At 38.7% G+C, this 20,149-nt stretch overlaps 1 protein-coding gene across 2 annotated transcripts in view; it reads right to left on the bottom strand.

The window, feature by feature from the left end:
- TES (testin LIM domain protein) overlaps positions 1–12,170 on the bottom strand; it is a 49,170-nt gene extending 37,000 nt beyond the window's left edge. The window contains exon 1 of one of the 2 annotated variants that reach the window (XM_058426128.1): positions 12,031–12,170. Coding sequence is in view for 1 of the 2 variants with exons in the window: in XM_032761511.2 (XP_032617402.1) it covers positions 12,031–12,057 (27 nt within the window). In the remaining variant the exon portion in view is untranslated. The remainder of the gene's footprint in view (positions 1–12,030) is intronic. The other variant, XM_032761511.2, reaches the window with a different exon arrangement.
- Positions 12,171–20,149: the final 7,979 nt, after the last annotated feature.

Raw genomic sequence — 20,149 nt, 5'->3', positions numbered from 1 at the left:
TTCTAAAGGGTGGATCCCACAGAGAGCTGCTTTGAGAGGTCTTAATTAAGGCTCTTTATCCCCAAACTTGAATACTGCGATCATTCTTGCGATGCCTAAGGGCTATGGTATTATTTCTTCAGGGGTAACCCATTATCATACACGGGTGACGGGATGAGTAGGTTGACTGTACAATTAAGTGATTTATTGCCACTAATTCTTTAACTATCTAACTGGAGCACATGCAGAAAAAGACGGCAGTACAGATGTGTTTTCACAGACTGGAGAATGAAAGAAAAGGCTCACCGCATTGGCTAAGAGCTTCACTGAAGGAGGCTGCCCAGAGGAGCAGGAGGATCCAGGGAAACCTAGACAGTAATGCCCAACAGAAACAGCAAAGAAAACAGAAAAGGGAGTGCAAAAAGACAGTCTCCTCATTTTTCTCTTTTGCCCCAAATTAGCATTCACAGGCCTTTAGAACAAAAACAAAGTCTTATAGCAAGCAGAGGGGTCTTGGAAACCAGGAAAGGAAGGGAGAGATGTAAGAACCCTACTGCCAGGTCCTCATGCTTGCTTATTTATTTGTTGCATACCCTTTTCACACCATTCCTTATTCTGGAAAAAAAAAAGAATTATGTTTATTGATATGTTGTGCTGCATAAATCAAAGAGCCTTAACTGATTTTTGACCCATGTTTTAACTTCTGATATATCAGAGAAGTAGTTTGGATTACCATACTTTTTGCCCTATATTTAGACTATACCACTAAAGAAGGCACATAGACATTTAAAATTTCTCTAGTGATTCAAGGAAATCAGACAATTTTCAAAATATGCATACACCACCTATTTACAACTAAGATAAAATTGCAGTTGCGTGTTTTTAATTTTCCTTCACTTTAATGGAATGAGAAGCACAAAAATCAAAATTAGATTCGTCTAGAGCAGAAAGTGGGCTCAATCTTAAGCCACCAATGATATTAGAGAAGTTTCGGTACATTGATTCTTGATTCTTTCAGATGTACAGAGGAATATGAGGGTAATTCAGAGTGGGGACAGTCTTCTGTAAGACTCCTTCCACAGCTTTCACTGTGGGAGGCTGTGAAGACTTAAATCCCAGCAACAGAGCAGTAGAAGCAAGCAAGGACTCTTGAGGTCCAAGCTTAGGATTCACACACCACTTCTACCACATTCTACTGATCCAAGTAAGTCAGAAAGCAGTCCAGATTCAAAGGGAAGGAAAACAGACTCCACTTTGTAATGGGAGGTGCTGCAAAGAATTGTAACCATTTCTGTAATTTACCTCAGAAACTCTGAGGAAGATTCCAGTCAGGGAAACATACCAATTCTCTATACGGGACCACAATACGTTGCAGTGTTCAATCAAGTGCTTTCTCTGGGAACCTAATAAACACAGCTTTGAATCCTTTGCATAGCGATTGGCACATGGTAGGTACTCAAGTTCTGGAAATATTTATAAATTTTAATTTCATTATAAAAATATAAATCAGAATAATTTTTAAATTAGCAAAAGGATACATTAAACATATTAAATTTTTAAATTAGCAAAAGGATATATTAAATCCAGTAATTTAATATATCCCCCAGTTATCGAACTTCAAATGGATATTTCTTTGTGTCCAACAAAGCACCAAGTGGCAATAATTTACTGAGAGCATGCCATCCTAAAATTCTTGATGATACAGTCAGGTGTCTGTTAAATAGCACGAAGATCTATGCAGGATTTTCTTCCCTGTATATTGGATTTCTTGAAGAGGATTATGATACATTTGTTTATTGTCTATGTGTAGGCACCATACTTTGTGCTTTAAGATACTAATCTCGATTATCCTTACAACCCTGTGAGGTAGATAGTTGAAACCCATTTTCAGATGAGGATACTAAGGTTTACAGGGCCAAGTAGCTTTCCCAAATTCACACAGCTAATAAAAGCCAGGGCCAAGAACTGAACCCAGGGTTCTAAAACTGATACCCAACTTTAATGCAATTCTGGTTCTCAAAACGTTTACTTATTGGTACTAACTAAACAAAACTGAGCAGAGAACATTAATAATCAACACTGATCAGGTACTTGCTATATGTCAGGCACTGTTCTAAACATTTACATGTACTACTTTATTTAATTTCACAATAATCCAATAAAGAAGTACTATCCATGTTTTGCAGATTAGATCTCTGAAACCAAGGAGCAACTGTTGCCAAATTACTGAGTAAATATCAAAGGTGGGATCCAAATCTATGTCTGGAAATGTCAAAGTCTGTGCGGCTTCCTTTAAATTCCCTAACTGTCAGAGAAAAGTGGGCAACAGTAGTCCACAAGATGATCCTACCCTCTGGCTTAATTTCATCTAGTCCATGAGAAAGTAACAATGAATAACATCACTACTGGTTTACCTGGGACATCTTAAAAGAGCTGTGGAGTGAGGCCACTGAAATCTGTCTTGCCTCTTTTTACCTTTAAATTCTGCCAATTCTCTTGGGATAACCTTCTATTCCATTACCACAGGTAGAGTCTAACACAATTATTGGAATGTTCACAGGATATATTTTCCATTTGTTGCAGTATATAAAAGGTAATATTTTGTAATTCCCCTTCAAAACCTTAGGCAACTTGCCATTTCCCAAAGAAATGAGTTTTACATTTCTTCATGCAACACAGAAGTCATGTGACCCTGCTGGAATGAATTTGGAGAGGTCTATGTTTCAAAGCTAACAGAAGAGTGACTAGATTAAAAAATGGACACCCTAAAAATCAAGTAAGGGATATTGCAAAGTTAACTCTCCTCTACAGTTTTTCGGAATGACCAAAAGCTACTCTGCTTTGAAACATGTGTAGTCTGTGATACTGTATAGAATATCATCTCAGAATACTCCTGATACATGAAAGATCTTCAGAAAAGTATCCTCAAGCCCCTACATTCAACTGTCCCTCTACAGCACACGTGGTAGACTGAAGTAATGGTCCCAATCCTTCATTCCCACGTAATAGTATTCAACATCATATCCCTGCCGTAGCCTCATAGTTGCTAGACTGGACTTCTCGTCTCCTTGACTTCAGGACTGGACATGTGACTGCTTTGGCATAAGAAGAGAAATTAAAAGGTGCTCCTGCAGTTGGGCATGACCTTTACTGTTTGCTTCACTGATCTAAGGAGGATAAAAATCTGGCACCAATGTGGTCCCAGTCCACAGCTCAGAGTCCAGACCAGCCGACATGAGCTAGACTCTGCTGTGAAATTTCCTCCTCTCTCTCAATAGATGACACAATGTATTAAATAATCATCAAAGTCAAGGGAGATCAGAAACTCTTCAGCTGTGGGCTAGGGTCTTATACTAGCTCAGTGACATACTTGTTTAATTCAAACCTGTACTGTGGAAAAATTACAAATTACTGCAGCTCATCTACTTTAGCTTTATTTTAGAATAAAGCTTTATTTAGCTTTATTTTAGAATAAAGCTTTATTTAGCTTTATTTTAGAATAAAGCTTTATTTAGAATAAATGTTAATGGTGGTTTTACTGACTTTTCACAGCTAGGTACCTTTGGTTCATGCTATTTCCTCTTTATGGAATGCTTTCTTTGCCTAATGAAAGCTTCTTTATTCTATAGGAGGTGTTTCCTTGATAAAATAATCCCAACCCACACAATTAAAGTTAGTGACTTCTGCTTGAGACTTCATAACAGTTGTTTGTATTTCTATTATTGCTGTGCTATTCAAAGTGGCAGTTCGCAAACTGTAAGTCACTAGTCTGTGATGAGATAGGCAGAGAAACTGACAGTAGGCAATTAGGAGCTACTATATACTTAGAGTAATTCTGTGTCTCTTGCATTTAATAATTTTTTTAATTGGTCCTGTATTTGTCTTTTGTTTCAGTAATAAATTTTTATTGTGTTTTTAAAAATATCAGCCAATGATAAATTTTTGTTTATAAAAAGGTTCCTCATCCCAGATAAGAAAAACATCGTATTATAGCACTTATGTCATTCTATCCAGCACTGTAGTTAACTTCCACATCTGCCTTGGTCACTCATCTTCCTTCCTTCCATTTTTTTAAAAAAATCTATCAAAGCTGACATCGGTATTTTGCTCAAGAGGTGATACTGATAGATATGGAGTTTAGAGTCGGTAGTTTTAAATCCAAACTGCACTCTTAATATTCTCTATGAAAAACAAAGGGTAACTTTTTTTAACCCCCAGTTATTTTTATTGTAGGCCAGTATCTCATAAAGGAAAAATCAGATCCTTGATCCTTACTTTGTGACTCATTCTGTTAAGACTGTCACGTTATGCTCATATAAAAACAAAAATCCATCTAACATCTACATGGTCATTTTTCAATGAAACATGGTATCACTTTATCATCAAACAAAGCAAGGGAAAAGTTCACTGTGGCTAGAGATGCATTAACGGACTCCTTATCAAGGCATTTCTGCTGGGCTGAAAGCCCATCTTTTCTGCTGGGCTGCCTGCTCAGATAAGCTATGCAATGAACACCCTGAAACTGTTTACAGCTTTTCACAGTGGCCAGAATGTCACAATGATAAACACAAGCTGAATCACTCATGGTTTGAGGATAATTCAGCATTTCAGATTAAGTATATTTACAGAGTAGTAACTTTGCTGTCATTCAGCAGATGAGATCTCAGCAATCCCCACTGGCTGGCTTCTAATAAAGCTCTACCACTTTAAGCCATGCTCAAATCTGAGCCAACTCCCCACCATTCTAACAGACTAAGGAACAGAGAAATTGGCAATTCAAAACTATGCTCTTTTACTTTTTTGAATTTGACCAAAATAAATGCAGTGATACTTAGAAAATTATAGTCATGCATATCCTTATTGCTCTAATTCCCCATTATCTAACTAGAATGTTAGGTAGACAGGGCACTTAGAACAGAAAATTGACAAAACCACACTAAACGGCAGCTCTTTTGAAGGAGAGTCAAAGATTGCAGCTGGGTAGTTGAAAAGCATAACCTCTAAATTTAATCCTCTAATGGTGCTTGAGGCAAATTTTAAACATGGATATTTACTCAAAGAACAGTGGTGAAGTTATCAATTACCAAATTATTTTTCTTTAAAATCCTGAAAATCTGCGGTTTTGAAATGTTTTTGATTAGTCTTTTGTTTCCTTATCTTCCTCTCCTAGAAAAAGTTGATTTTATAATTAATAATATAATTTCCCTTGATACCACCACCTTGTAAAAAGTAAAATAATTTCCTGTATATTAATGATTTAATAAACAATTCTTTTAAAATCATAATTTTGGTTACCATGGCAGTAGTTACCAAACAAAAATTAGCTATGACTGCAAACAGGAAATCCAAGAATGACTCTTTTGTAAGGCATTTGTAGTCAGGGAGAAGACTTACAGTTTGTGTATATTATAGGTGTAAGTCCATTTGTATAGCTTTATGCATTCATAATCTTTTTCACATTCTAATACATAAAAGCTGCTTTCTCATTTTCCCATCTTTTACATTTGCCATTGCTTAAGACAAATGAAATAAGAACCCCTAATTACAAACTTTGCAAAACCAAGAATCAAGCACAGGGATCACCACCAAAATCGCTCACTGTCTGTGTTAGAAATGTAGCGTACTGCTAACCTATCAAGAGTTCACTGATGGGGATAATCCCAGTTGTGCTTACTTCCAATATTTACATTGCTCTATCATCACTTGCAATAGCATAATTCTATGATATAAGCTTAAGTTCAGGGTCATTCTTGTTCACTACTATAACCCCAGAGTCTAGAACAGTGCATGGTAGGTAATAAAGCACTCATATAGTTTTTTTTTTAATCTTTTTAAATTATTTTAACAGCCTTATTTTGAGAGAGACAACTTTTAAAGAAAATAAATGCTCCGTTATTTTTCATTTTCCCGTAATTAAATACCAAGGTAAGTAATACACCACTCCTAGACTTACGGGACCCACACTATTACAGCCTTCAGAGCCTTATACTACAGATTTAAATTAATTAAACTTAACCTAATATCTTCAAATACCTCCACAAATGTTATGAAAATTAAGTACAAACAAGTTGAAAATAGCTAAGATTTGTGGAAAAAAATTATTTGGTCCAATCTATATGTTCTTCATGGAATTCACTAACATTTAAACTATGCCATGTCCTTTATGTATATATTTATACATATATTTATATGTTCTTCGTTTGTGTGGTTTTAAAGCACTGTGGAGCATTACACATGGTAGACTACTAATATTATTTCCCACGATCAAAGAGTTGCAGGACTTGGAGAAACCTCAGAAATCATCTGGTTCCCCTACTGATTTTTATATAAATAGAAATTGATAGCCAAAGTGGTTAATATCACAAAAAATAGTGGACTCGCATCTACCAACTCTCAGCTTAGGGCAATTTTAAATATATTATACTGATAAATGGAAGGGAGAAGACTGATACACTATGGAAGACCTTTCCATACACTATAGATGTTTATATATACTGGAGACTTACTGACCTTTCCTAATTTCTAAACACACTTTGGTGACTGGTATGTAAAAAAGGTATATACACATTAGCTTGGGGCCAACTTGTATTCCTTCTTCTAGTTCTCAGAAAAAGAACACAGGAAGTAGCTTCCATGTTACCAATTTATCACTCTCTTTCCACTAAGAAAGCCCCTCTTGGTAACTCGTGTTGCACACTGATGGACTATGATGTTGATCCCATGTTCACAATGCTGGATGTCACGCTGGAGCTCCATGAGAGCCTCATGAAATATCTGATCATTTTGGTGTTTCCCACAGCTTCTCAGCTTCATAAGAAATGTTTTTGCATGAAGAATGGGAAATTGAAACAAAAAAATAGTTCTCCCAATATTAAGAGGTTGTTTGTTTGTTTTTTGTTTCTTTTTAGCTGCTCTATTCTTAGCTGTCTGGTCTGCCACTCCAGAGGCACTCTGAACACCTTGCCACTAGGGAAAAGAGGTTTAGCCTACTCATGCTATGTGTAAGGCTTTCTCTCAACTGCAGAGCTCAACGGGAGACAAGACCATGAGCATCCCTTTATAGTTCCAGATGCCATTGGTTAAACTTAAAAAACAAAGAGCAAAATACAGGGTCACTGTTACCCAGGGCCATTTTACATAGTTAGGAGACAGCATTACCATTGGCTCACACCAAAAGTCAGGAAGTTGGAAGAATCTTAGAAGATAAGGTACAGAATATTATTGGAGTTCATGCTATTTCTTTGACTGTAGAAGTTTCCCAGAAATTCCTTTTCACAATACTTTTACTTTTCATATACTTTGCCTCTGCCCAAAGAATGTCAATGGCAACTTACACTAAAGGGAATACATACAACATGGACAAAGTAGAAACAAAACACAAAAAACTAGTAGGATGGTGATTTTATTGGAATATAAACCACTTCCTCAAATATAATTCCTTTAAGAAATGAGTGAAAGTGTTGAAATGTACCTTATTTTCTTTCTCTTTTTATAACAGTTATCATTCCACATATATTTAGTGAGCAAGATGAAGAATCTAAGACTCGCCCTAGTTGGCATGATGGAAGGAGCATGGATCCTTCAGATTATGGTTCAAGTTCATAGTAAAGTTCCCTATAGTAAGGTTTCAGAATACGCTATCTAAACTTTAGTTTCTTCATCCTGAAAATGGGGCTAAGGCCTACTTCCTAAGGTTGCTTTGAACAGCAAACAAAATAACCATGTAAGTGTAACAGGATATGGATTCATCTCTCAAGAAGTTTGTAAGCAAGGTAAGAAGGTGAAACATACAACAGATAAGTATAATCCAGAGGTGGAGAGTGATTAGTGTCTTAATGTTACCAATAACATGTTTTGAGAATTCAGGAGAAAAGGAGAAAATATTTTCATCTAGGTGGCAGCATGGAGAAAGATTTCCTAGAGGAGTGTGCAGTGTGAGGGGCTGGTCCTTGAAGGATGGAAAAAAATTAGAACTGTAGATGGAGTATGGGCATGCACAAGCAAAGTCATGGGGTGAGTTGATGGGACATAGGTAATAGCCAGTAGAGATATAAATTCCTATTTCTACTTCATAGGACAGCATAAAGGAACAGAATCAATAGAAAACCTACTATAGATTTTTTCTCCAACCAATATTCAGGACAATTAAGAGAAAGGGACTTTTCATATTCTACCAGTGTAATGAATCACACCATGGGTTAGAATAGTTTTATAAAAGCCCGGCCGAGGACCACTCATTTTCTTCTGCACTTTTTCTGACAGGCAGAACACCTCTAAAGCAAAGCCTTGGATGTGACTTGCCCTACCTTTACCCTTAGCCTTGCCAATGATTCTTGCAGCAAGAATGGCTTCAAGCCTTGAATCCAATTGTAGATTTGAGCATCCAGGTCACCATATATTGCCTTTTCCACTTCAACCAGGGGCTACCTAAGGCAAATAACTCACTCTAATTTCTAATGGAAATAATCTTTGTAGTTCAGTCCTTTTTCCAATAGTATTCATTTGGCTTCACAATGCTTTTTTGGCTAATGACAAAGGTTTTGAAAACAAGTTTGGATACAGAGAAAGGGGATTTTTAGTAACATGTAATCTTTAAAATGCATCACATTTTTAAAAAGTAAAATTAAAGAAATAAGAGTCATAAGAAAAGTATGCAAAATATTAGGATTAATCAAAATAAAGGGGTTAGAGAGACAAAAAATGAACACGGTAAAATGAAAGCCCTACAGCAATTCCAGGCAGTAAAAGGGAAGTTATTGTAGTTCTCTTTCTCTGTTGGTATGTTCTTAATTGAAAAAAATAATTCTCATGGGAGAGTAACACAGAAAGGAAAGAGGAAAACAGCTGGCTGTTGGCCATGATTTACCATTCACCGCAAAATGAGACTGTTTCTGCTTCTCAAAGTCCACTGTTTTTCCCAAGCAGACATGGACCATACTGACACAATGCCAAGATGAGACTTAAAAAATAAGAGGTCTAGATGTTTAACTCAGAAGACAGGGCAAGGACATAGAATCAAATTCTGTTCTAAAGTATTATTAAAACAAAAACTTTGTATAACCAAACTAGCTTCCACATCCTAGCAACAGCTTGCTTACTTCAAACAAAACAAAATATAGCAAAATCTAATTATAAAAACCCCTTGTCTTTGTGATGGTAGGTTTTAACTGGTAATTAATCCCAATTTGTACAACTGATGTGGACGAGCTTTCCTTTTACAAAACAAGAATTTTGTAATAGTATCATCTATCTCAATCACTGTTTAATAAAGACAGTCCTCTTTGATTCTTTTTACATGAAATGTTAATGTGGAACAATAATGCTTTTCATCTGTCTGGAACAAATTCCTCATGAAATCAACAATGTAAAAGTTTTAGAAGGAAAAAATGTCATACATCTTAAAACAGAAGTCATATTAGTTGTATTTAAATGGTTGTATCTTTGTTCCAACTTTTAATCTTCCTTTTCTCAAGGTACATTCAAACTATAAATTTTCTTGAATAACTGAGTCAAAAAGAAAGGAGACTTGAAAACTAGGTACCAAAATAGGGTGAGGATCCTGCTGGTAAATCAGATAGTCCTGTAATATTTCCTTCTTTGGATGTGTTAGAAAACAATTGCTAAAAGGAACATAAATTTCTTTTTGAGAGTATGGCTAAGATTGTGAAATACATTCCTGAGATTTCCAAACTTTTGTACTGGGAAACTTTTTGTTAGAATATCAAGTCTATTAAGGGATTCACAAATTGGAGTCAAATAGGACATCTTTGCGGTTTTTTAATAGCTTCCAATTTACCAGGTGAGGATTCTAAGAATCGTCAGTGAAGGCAATGTAGTGAAACAGGGATTTGTTATATCATGGGATTCTCTCTAAAACCTTTAATTTATGGAATTCTTTTTGGGGTGGTAGAGGCGGAGAGGAGGAGGATTAGAGAAAGTTAAGATTCTTGGTTGAAAATATAACTTTTAAAAGTAAAGTGGGGGATAAAGGAGGAAAATTACACCATATGTTAAGGGCATTATTTATCATAATCCACATTTTCAAACTCTAAGGAAATTGTTTATAAACAACGTCTGGATTTTTCCTTTGCAAGCACATACAATTTTTAACTTTGAACTTTTTCCCTCAGAATTACTCCTTGTCTCAAAAAGTTTCAAAAATGTCTTTGATTTTTCTCCCCCTATTAAACAGACTTTATTTTTTAAAGCATTTTTTAGCTTCACAGCAAAATCGAGCAGAAAATTCGAAGTTCCTATGTACCTCCCCCATGCCTCCCTGTCGTCTCCAGCAGCCTCCCGGACTACCAACATCCCGTATCAGTGCAGTACATTTGTTACAAGTGATGAAACACATTGACACATCATTATCCCCAACATACATAGTTTACATTAGGGTTTACTCTTAGTGTTCTACATTCTATGGATTTTGATTAATGTATAATTACATGTATCCTCCATTTTATAGTATCATACAGAATGGTGTCATTACCCTAAAAATCCTGTGCTTCACCTGTTCATCGGCGCCAGCCCAAAATATGTTTACTTTTGCAAAGTTGTCTTCAAATAAATACTTAAAAGCAAGGACAAGACCCCCCAAGTTTTAGACAAGTACTAAATTAAGTAGCTCTTACTCACTTGAAAACTAAATGAGTGTAGTATTCATCAACAGAAAGCTAAGCGGGCAAAATGCTTTCCCTGCTTTTCCCCCATGACAAACAAGATTAACCAAAAATATTACAGTTATTTAAAAGAAAGAAAGAAACCAAATGGGAAGAGAATAGAATGCAATCACGCTACTACTAACAATTTATGTTTTTCTGTTCTTGGATACCTTTTTGAGTGCTTGAGAATTTTAGTGGTAAGGAATGAAAAAAACTGTTTTCTCATTTCAAGTTTTTATTGGTCAATAGCTTCCTAACCGAAAACTCTGCAGTCCTAACACAATATTTTGTATCCATTTTCAAAAATCCAGTTCTGGGCATAAAATAGAACTAATGCTCAAGTCAAAAACTTTGTGTTTAGAAGATAAAATAAGAATATTAAGAACCATGAGTACGACAAAAACAAAAACTGTTTTCTGTATTTTTCCCTTCCTCTCTCTGCAAAGCTTCCCTATTTGATAAGGGACAGCTAGCTTAAATTTACCACAAAGTAAAATATGAGCAAATCCCCTGGAACGAGGAGAACTTTCGCACAGGGCAATTCACTCGAATGTGACATCAGCATTCCTTCTGAGTCATAGTCTGGTCCCCACCCTTTTCTCCCAGGCGACAGCAGGCTCCGCATAACCCGGGAGTGGCTCAGGTAGGGCCGTCGGTTCCAATGCCCGCGAGGCAGCAGCCAGGCTGGAAATGTCTCCCTGCGCTGAGACGCTGGTGACAACCGCCCTTTGGGACTACCTGCCAAACAGGGAGAATGCGCTCTTTGACAGATAATTCCCTAAGAGGGAGGCAGTGCCTCGGTCGGTAGACAAGTAATGAATGACCAAAAAAAAAAAAAAAAAAAATCACATTAGAAGTTACCACCAGCACGGGTGCGAAGGCAGTGCATTAAATCAACACTCATTTTAGAGCGCCCCAGGCAGCCCAGCTGGAAGGGAGGAGGTCAGAGCTGTCAAAGCACAGCAGAGCCCCAAACCACAAAGGCTTAATGAAGTTGAACTTCCTGAGCCAGGAAGTGTCACGGTCTCGCCCGCACTCGCCCTAAGCTCGCCGTTTCCTTTTGAGGAGGCACAGGCACAGCTGAAACATCTTAAGTAAAGTTTCCAACTCCTCCAACCACTGGGACTCCGTGAGACGGGAGAGAAGAGTCCCGCGCCCGCGCCCGCCCTCGCTCGCGCTTCCAATTCTGTCGCTCCCGAGTTTGGGGAGCTGGTGGGGCCGCCGAGCACCTCCTGTACCCAAGGGGCCGAGTCCCTGGGCCCGGGGCACCGCAGACCCAGAGCCGGGCTCACGCCGGGCGGCCCGCGAACCCCACCCGCCTCGGCACCTCCGGCCGCCGCGCGACCCGCGCAGGTGAAGCAGCCGCCGCCCGCCACGAGCGCCCCCCTACCTTCTTCACTTTGTTTTCCAGGTCCATGTTTATGCGTCCTATGGGTCCTCTCCTCCTCCTATCCGGGATCCCACGGCCGGGCTCAGTTGGCCTCCGGCTCCGCTGCGGACACGGGGAACCTGCGGAACTCCCGCACCGCCACTCAGCAGCCACTCGCCCGGCGCCGTCGAACTTCCGCCGCCCAGACCGCCGCAGCCGGCCTGCGGCAGGGACCCGGGAACAAAGAGGGCCGAGCAGCCAATGGCAGCCGGGCAGCTCCGGGCCGCCGCCAATCACCGAGCGCCGCACGCACCTTCGCGGCCCGAGCGCGGCGCTGGCAAGGTGAGGGGCGGGGCCGCGTCCGGGGCGGCGCCCTGCGGAGCAAGCTCAGTGACCCTGACCTGGTCTCTGGAGGGTTCTCTGGGTGTCCACGGGCCGGCATCTAAAGAGCTGGGATCCAGCCTCCCTCTAAGCTGCAGATAGAGAAGAACTTTTTCCATTTTGGCAGTTTGTACCTGTGTTTGCCCAGGACTTTTTATTTGGGTCAACGGGAATAGTTATCCCAATACTAACTTCTCAGTTTATTTTCAGGGCAAAGAGAGAAAAAAAAAAAAGAGAGAGAGAGAGGGAGGAGGGAGAGAGAGAGAGAGAGAGATATTGTAGGGATCGTTAGGGATTCCTGTGATGGACCTTGGGCACTAAATTCAATATTGCGTTGTGGAGATGCCCTTTCCTCAATTGCTTTTATCCACAAACCCAAATACTGTCAAAAAACCGTATCTTACATCCCTAAAGTCAGTGAAGATTCTTAGATTGTTTTGTGAGCATTGGGTTGTTCAAAAGTAAAGATGATGTGAATCACTTCAGAAACAGGTTGTGTCATTCCTTTGGAAGCAGAGGGTTGCCCTTTTTCTCTGTGTGAGATGGTGCTAGGCCTATTGCGTGCTCCGGCTTTGATGAAGTAGAGTCATCACATTGGTGCACCACAGCTTAATTCATTTCATGCCCTAATTCAGGAGCAACTGCATCTAATACCATCAGATTGGTGGGTCTGGAAGGAAGCCTAAAGATTACTTAGTCTAGCTTCCTCACTTTGCAGGGAACTGAGGACTCCAGAGGTACAGGGACCTGCCTAATGTCTTAGCCTGTTGGGGACAGAGGCATTGCTCATGAATCTAAACAACTTCTCAAAGATGTTTGGGGCTGGAAGCACAGCATGTTGACTAAGGAAAAAGAGCAGTCAATTTTCTTCAATTTGTGGTTATGGCAAAAAATAACATTGCCCAGACAGCAGGTGACCTAATTTGGCACCTACTTTTAAAAATAACAAAACAATATAAAACAAACAAAAATTCCCCTATAATGCAGATATTCAGGTCCAGATGTATATCTACCTTGCCTCGAGAAATTTGGTAGCTGAAAATATCCAAAATTCATTTTAGCCAATACTTGGAACTCTGCTTACTTGATTATTTGTTGACACAGAGCATTGATTTATAATGTGCATGTTTCCTTTATCCTATTAAGAATTAAAACTGAAATTACCAAAATGAGTTATGCATTTTTCTTTTCAGCTGATGTAAAACTTTTCTGTATCATTTTCCCAAATCACCTTGAAAGGTGTGGGCCCCTGCAAAGTCTGCCCGTTGTAAGTGTACAGGATCATGAGGTCTAGCTATGACGAGGCAATTTTGTTTCTTTCAGAGAGCTTAACAGATGGAAAATGTCCAGTAAAGCAATTTAAATAAGGTATCAAACAAGTGTTGCAACATAAATTTTGGACCCTTATTTGATGAGGTTGCAGAGATGACACTAAGAAAACCATCTGGAAACTTTTTTTTTTAACTGTCAACTTCTGCCTTTCTCCCATTCTTCCCTCCCAACCCTCTCAGCATTACATTGTGTGTGCGTATCATCGGCAAGGATGGAAATAGAAATTCAGTGAGTTTCATCTGGAATTATCACTGTGCCAATTATATAAAAGTAATTATAGATTATGTATAAATTATAAAAATAAAATTGAGGTAGATAAGTGTTAAGAGAATTAAATTGCAAGTTTTTGTTCAGTTATTCAGGTGTTAAGCTACAGTTATTAAGGAGGTAGAACTGGCATGGTTTGATGAGTACATGTAGTTGATGACAGTGGAATGAATAGAAGATGGCACACATTTCTATCTTGATCACCTCCATAGATAGCTCAGAAAGAGAGAAAATATAGGATGATGGTCAGGGTTTTGTTCAGTTGTGCATTCTTTGGGGCTGGTCGTGGACATAAAGGATACAACTTTTAATATATTGAGTTTGAGACTGAGACATTGAAATGAAGTATCCAAATATACATCTTGAAACCCGGACTAGAATGCTGATTTAGGAGTTCACATCCTACATAAATAAATAATTAAAGGCCAAGAAGTGAGATGAGCCTTGGAGACAGTAAAATAAAAGCAAAGAATATCAAAGACACCAAGTGAGCAAGGCTGAGCAAGAGAAACACATAAAAGAGATAAGGGCTAGATTAAGGGTAAGAAAAAAATTAGGAGTCAAATCCCTAAAAGCAAGAAAGGAATTTGAAGAAGAAATTAGTTAACAATGTCAAATTGTAGAAAAGGGTCAAATGCTCTTCGGATTTAACAAAAAGGAGATCATTGGTGACTTTGGAAAGTGCATTTTTGGTGCAGTTGTGGGGAAAGATATTACTTTATAATTTTATCTCCCTGTGTTTCTACCAGAGTGCTTTAGTCAATGTTGGACTTGACTTTTCCACAAAACTTATGGAAACATCAGCCAAATAAATGCCCAACTCTGCTGTTTCAATCAAGTAGAGAGGAAATCAATATATATACTGGATAATACTAAGGAATGTTCTTAAGATCTTTATCCTTAGAAAAGTAAATACAAATACTAGATTTTACACGTGTGCAGGCACACAGAGAGAGAGACAGAGACAGAGGAGAGAGAGAGAGAGAGAGAGAGACCAAAGTTCTCTGTATAGGCCAAACAAAATATTTATTCAGGTTAAATTCAGTTTCTACGCTATCAAATTACAATATCCGATGAGGGAAATGTGTTAAACATTTATGTACCCTTCATCATAACGATCACTGGAGAGATGTAAAAATACATAAGACATTCCCTTTGTTCTTAAGCAGTTTACAGATTAGTATGGGAGTAGCAGGTGTGTAAGAGTAATGAAATGTTACAGGCCGGGCGCGGTGGCTCACGCTTGTAATCCCAGCACCTTGGGAGGCCAAGGCGGGCGGATCACGAGGTTAGGAGATCGAGACCACGGTGAAACCCCATCTCTACTAAAAATACAAAAAAAATTAGCCGGGCGTGGTGGCGGGCGCCTGTAGTCCCAGCTACTCCGAGAGGCTGAGGCAGGAGAATGGCGTGAACCCGGGAGGCGGAGCTTGCAGTGAGCCGAGATCGCGCCACTGCACTCCAGCCTGGGAGACAGAGCGAGACTCCGTCTCAAAAAAAAAAAAAAGAAATGTTACAGGTAGAGGGAAGCACACGTGAGAGTCAGGGAGAAGGTAGTATTGGGATTTTGTAAAATCTTTTAGAAAAGAGTAACCTTGGCTTAGTCTTGGAAGATGAGTAAATGTCTTAGTTAAAACTCTTGATTGCAAGTTATAGTAGGCCGTTCTTGCACTGCTATAAAGAAATACCAGAGACTGGGTAATTTATAAAGAAAATAGGTTTAATTAGCTCACAGTTCTACAGGCTGTACAGGAAGCATACCTTCTGCATTGGATTCTTGGGAGGCCTCAGGAAGCTTACAATCATGGCGGAAGGCAAAGTGGGAGTAAGCACTTCACATGGTAAAAGCAGGAGCAAGAGAGAGAGAATGTGTGTGGGGGGAGGATGAGGTGTGCCACACAATTTTAAATGACCAGCTCCCCTGTGAACTCAGAGAGAATGCTCATTTATCACCAAAGAGATGGCCCAAGCCACTCATGATCCAAACACCTCCCATTGGGCCCTACCTCCAGCATTAGGGATTACAATTCAACTTGAGATTTGGGTGGGGAGAAATATACAAACCATATCACAAGTAATAGTAACCCTCGAGCTAGTTTACTTTTAAAAAGGTGGCATTTTATTTTAAGGATACAGAGGCATGTTGCAAAACTCAAGGGCCAGATGCATCTGCGACTAGACCAGGCACTTGCCAACATCTGGAACAAGGAATCTACTGCTTCACTGGGGTTATGTGGTCTCTCATCTTGCTGCTTGGCCTCCATCAGCTTTAGTTCTTTCTCTTTGAAGACTCTTTTCCTGCACACATGGGCAACCAATGAAGGCAGTCTCAGCTCATTAGTTGACATCATCTTTGTTCAAGCAAAATACCCAGTTTGGGATTTCAACCCCTCTAACAAAAAGACTTTAAATAGCCCAGCTTGGATAAGCTTTGACTTCTGATTCAATTAGCTGAAGCTGGTGCCAGTTGAGAGACACAAAGGACAACACATAGACTAAAGCCCAAACTTATAGGTAGGACAAATCTCACAGAGACGGAGTAATAGGAGTTTTCCAAATGCCTCCAAAGATATCTATCTCTGTTTCGGATGTTATAAGGAAATTAGCAAAGGAAGAGGCTTAGTAAATACAAGCAGAAGATTTTTCTTTCTGTAGATATTGGAGAACTTTTTCCCTTGACTTTTATTATAGGTTTGGGAGTACATGTGCAGGTTTGTTACATGATTAGATTGCATGTTGCTGGGGTTTGGTTTACAAATGATTTCATCAGCCAGGTAGTGAGCATAGTACTCAATTGGTACCTTTTTGACCCTCACCCTCCTTCCACCCTCTACCCTCAGGTAGGCACCATCGTCTGTTTTTCCCCTCTATGTGTTTTGGTGTACTCAATGTTTCTGAACATTTCAAAAACTATTTAAATCACAGAAACCCCACTTGGGCAAAAAGTTGTAGATGTTTATTTTATTGCTAGGAATGGGGGTAGATAATGAATGGGACAAGTGTAAAGAATGGAAGATTAATCAGGAGATTCTAGCTATAGCCCACAAGAAATATGATGAGGGCCAAAGTAAAGCAGTAGCAATGACTGTGGAGAGTTAGAAGGATTTATCAATGATATTAAAGAGGTAGAAAATATTGGACTTGACTTATTCTTGAAAAGAGAGAGGATAAGGAATCCATTAGGATTCTATTTTCTATCTCTTAGGAATCTATTTTGGGTGACCAATTTGGTGGATATAACACACACCTTAAGGTGGGAAACAAACGAGGAGAAGACAATTTGATTGAGAAAGATAATGGGTTTTGTTTTCTGTGTATTGATTTGGCAAGGCCAATAGGATATGAGTCTGGTGGATCAAAGAAACATCAGGGCTGAAGATACAGATGATGCTACATACACAAGTACACATACATAAACATATATACATATACACACATAAATACACATACAGAGTAAACACTACACATGCCAGGGAAAATAATTATTGAAAACTTTTCTATACTAGATGAGGTAAACATTTCAAGATGAAAATGATACACCTGTCTTGTCAATTATTAATGTGGTCCCAGGAGGCCTCTTTAGAGATGTTAATCATTTATTAACACCTGTCATAGGAACTCCTCTGTGAGCCTGACACAGCTATTATTCCTCATTAGCAGCTTGTATAAGATTACAGGTTGTTCTCTAGGGATATTTTTTAAAGAAAATAGGTGCCAGTGTAGCTTAGAGCAAACTAATATCCCATAACTTTTTTAATTGACCAAAAATTGGGGATTGGCTAAGTAAATAATGGATGAGCCACATGACAGATTTAGCATAGTTACTGATCAATGATACTTAGGAATGTTTGTAATGGAAAACAATTATAATGTTATAGGAACAGAATATAATATGGATTTGTATATACAATATGCTCACAGCTATACAAAAATACCATGCATAGAAAAAGAAAATGAGGGAAATACACTAAAATGTCACCAGCAGTTTGCCTTTGATTGGTGGGTCCATGGGGATTTCTTTCCTCCTTTTAAAAATATTCCATGATTAGTATGACTATTTTAAATGGAAAAACCTTATTTAAAAATACATTATTTCAAGTATTTTAGGGGGACAGAGCAGTGTCTGTGTAGTTTTCAATCCCTACAAAAACCTACATTAAGAAAAACAAAGAAACAAAAACCAGATCCACTAATTAGCAAAACCAAATGCCCAGGGATAAACTTTACAACAAAACTCGGTAATAAGGTACCTTCACAAACCCCAGAACACAAGAGGTGAGGGCAAACCACCGAAAGCCACAAGACATATATGCATAAAAGATTATGTTTTGAGGAGGGAAGAAAATAATGGAATGGTGTCTGATGGATGGAAGAACTAGAATGCTCTCCTCCAGTTATTTATTGTAAAGCATTTCAGGCCAATTTTATAATAGCAGCTGGAAAAGTAAAAAGGATCGAAGGGAGGCAATGAAGCCATGTAGCCCTTGTGCTATGTCAAAGCTGACCCTCCAGGACTCTCTTCTAGGACAAGTTTCCACAATCAGAAATTGCTTAGAGAGAAATCAAAATTGAGCAGGATGGGGCAGTAGAGGCAATGGAAAGAAGTCTAGAAGGGCGCCATCCAATTTGGTAGCCACTAACTGCACATGGTTATTTCAATTTTAAATAATTTTATTTAAGTTTTAATTAGCTAAAATTAATTAAAATTTAAAATTTGGCTTCTCAGTCACACTGGCCACACTTCAAATGTTCAACAGCTAGAGAGGGGAGCAGTATCAGGAAATCTCAAAAGTACTGCTGTATTTTTTATTTATTTTTATTTTTAGCACTTTATAAAAACAAGGAGGGCAGGTGCAGTGGCTCACACCTGTAATCTGAACACTTTGGGAGGCCGAGACAGGCGGATAACCTGAGGTCAGGAGTTCAAGACCAGCCTGACCAACGTGGTGAATCCCTGTCTCTACTCAAAATGCAAAATTAGCCAGGCATGGTGGTGCATGCCTGTAATCCCAGCTACTCAAAAGGCAGAGACAGGAGAATCGTTTGAACCCAGGAGGCGGAGATTGCAGTGAGCCAAAATCGCACCATTATACTCCAGCCTGGGCAACAAGAGCAAAACTCCTTCTCAAATAAATAAATAAATTAAATAAATAAATAAATAAATAAAAACAAAGAAAGATGGAGCTCTCTAAGTTGGGCAAGATTTTCTGAACCTTGCATTATTATAAAAGTTCAGGAAAACTAATACCACATGAAAATGAGCAACAGCAAATTATCAAGATCAAATTCCATACAAAGTTGTCATAACAAAAAAAGAGAAAAAAGGAGAAGCATAACATCACTACAGATAGTGAAAGGGCATCAGAAAAATGTGTCCACAAAACAAACTACAGGCCATTATTTTAAAACAAGCTAAAAGGCATTAACAAGATAATATATGTAAAGGATCACACAAATCAGAATTAGAAAAACTAAGAAGTGAGGTGAGAGAACTTAGGAAAAAATTAGAAATGAAGAAAACAATATTAACAAAATGAAGACTAAAGTAAAAGAATAAAAGAGCAAAAAACTGATAATGGCTAAGACTAATACAAGGCAAAACAGAAGAAGAATATTTTATTTTATTTTATTTTATTTTTTGAGACGGAGTCTCGCTCTGTCGCCCAGGCTGGAGTGCAGTGACGCAATCTCGGCTCACTGCAAGCTCCGCCTCCCGGGTTCACGCCATTCTCCTGCCTCAGCCTCTCCGAGTAGCTGGGACTACAGGCGCCCGCCACCACGCCCGGCTAATTTTTTTGTATTTTTAGTAGAGACGGGGTTTCACCGTGGTCTCGATCTCCTGACCTCGTGATCCACCCGCCTCGGCCTCCCAAAGTGCTGGGATTACAAGCGTGAGCCACCGCGCCCGGCCTGAAGAATATTTTGAAAAGAAATAGTCTAGAGAAAGTAACAAGTATCGAAAATAGACTAAAAAGATGAAACACAAGGATGATAGAAATCCCTGAAGAAGAAAACCAAACCAAAGGAACAAAACAAATACTAAAAGCTATAATTAAAGAGGTATTTCTTGAATTAAAAAAAGATTTAAAACTAGATATTGAAAGATTTCTCTACATACCTGACACTATCAACTCAGAAAAATCAACACCAAAGCATAATC

Source organism: Hylobates moloch, unplaced genomic scaffold (assembly GCF_009828535.3).
Source record: "Hylobates moloch isolate HMO894 unplaced genomic scaffold, HMol_V3 SCAFFOLD_1, whole genome shotgun sequence".
NCBI lineage: Eukaryota > Metazoa > Chordata > Mammalia > Primates > Hylobatidae > Hylobates > Hylobates moloch.
Note: the sequence above shows the minus strand (reverse complement) of the source record. Positions and strands in the feature narration are given on the sequence as shown.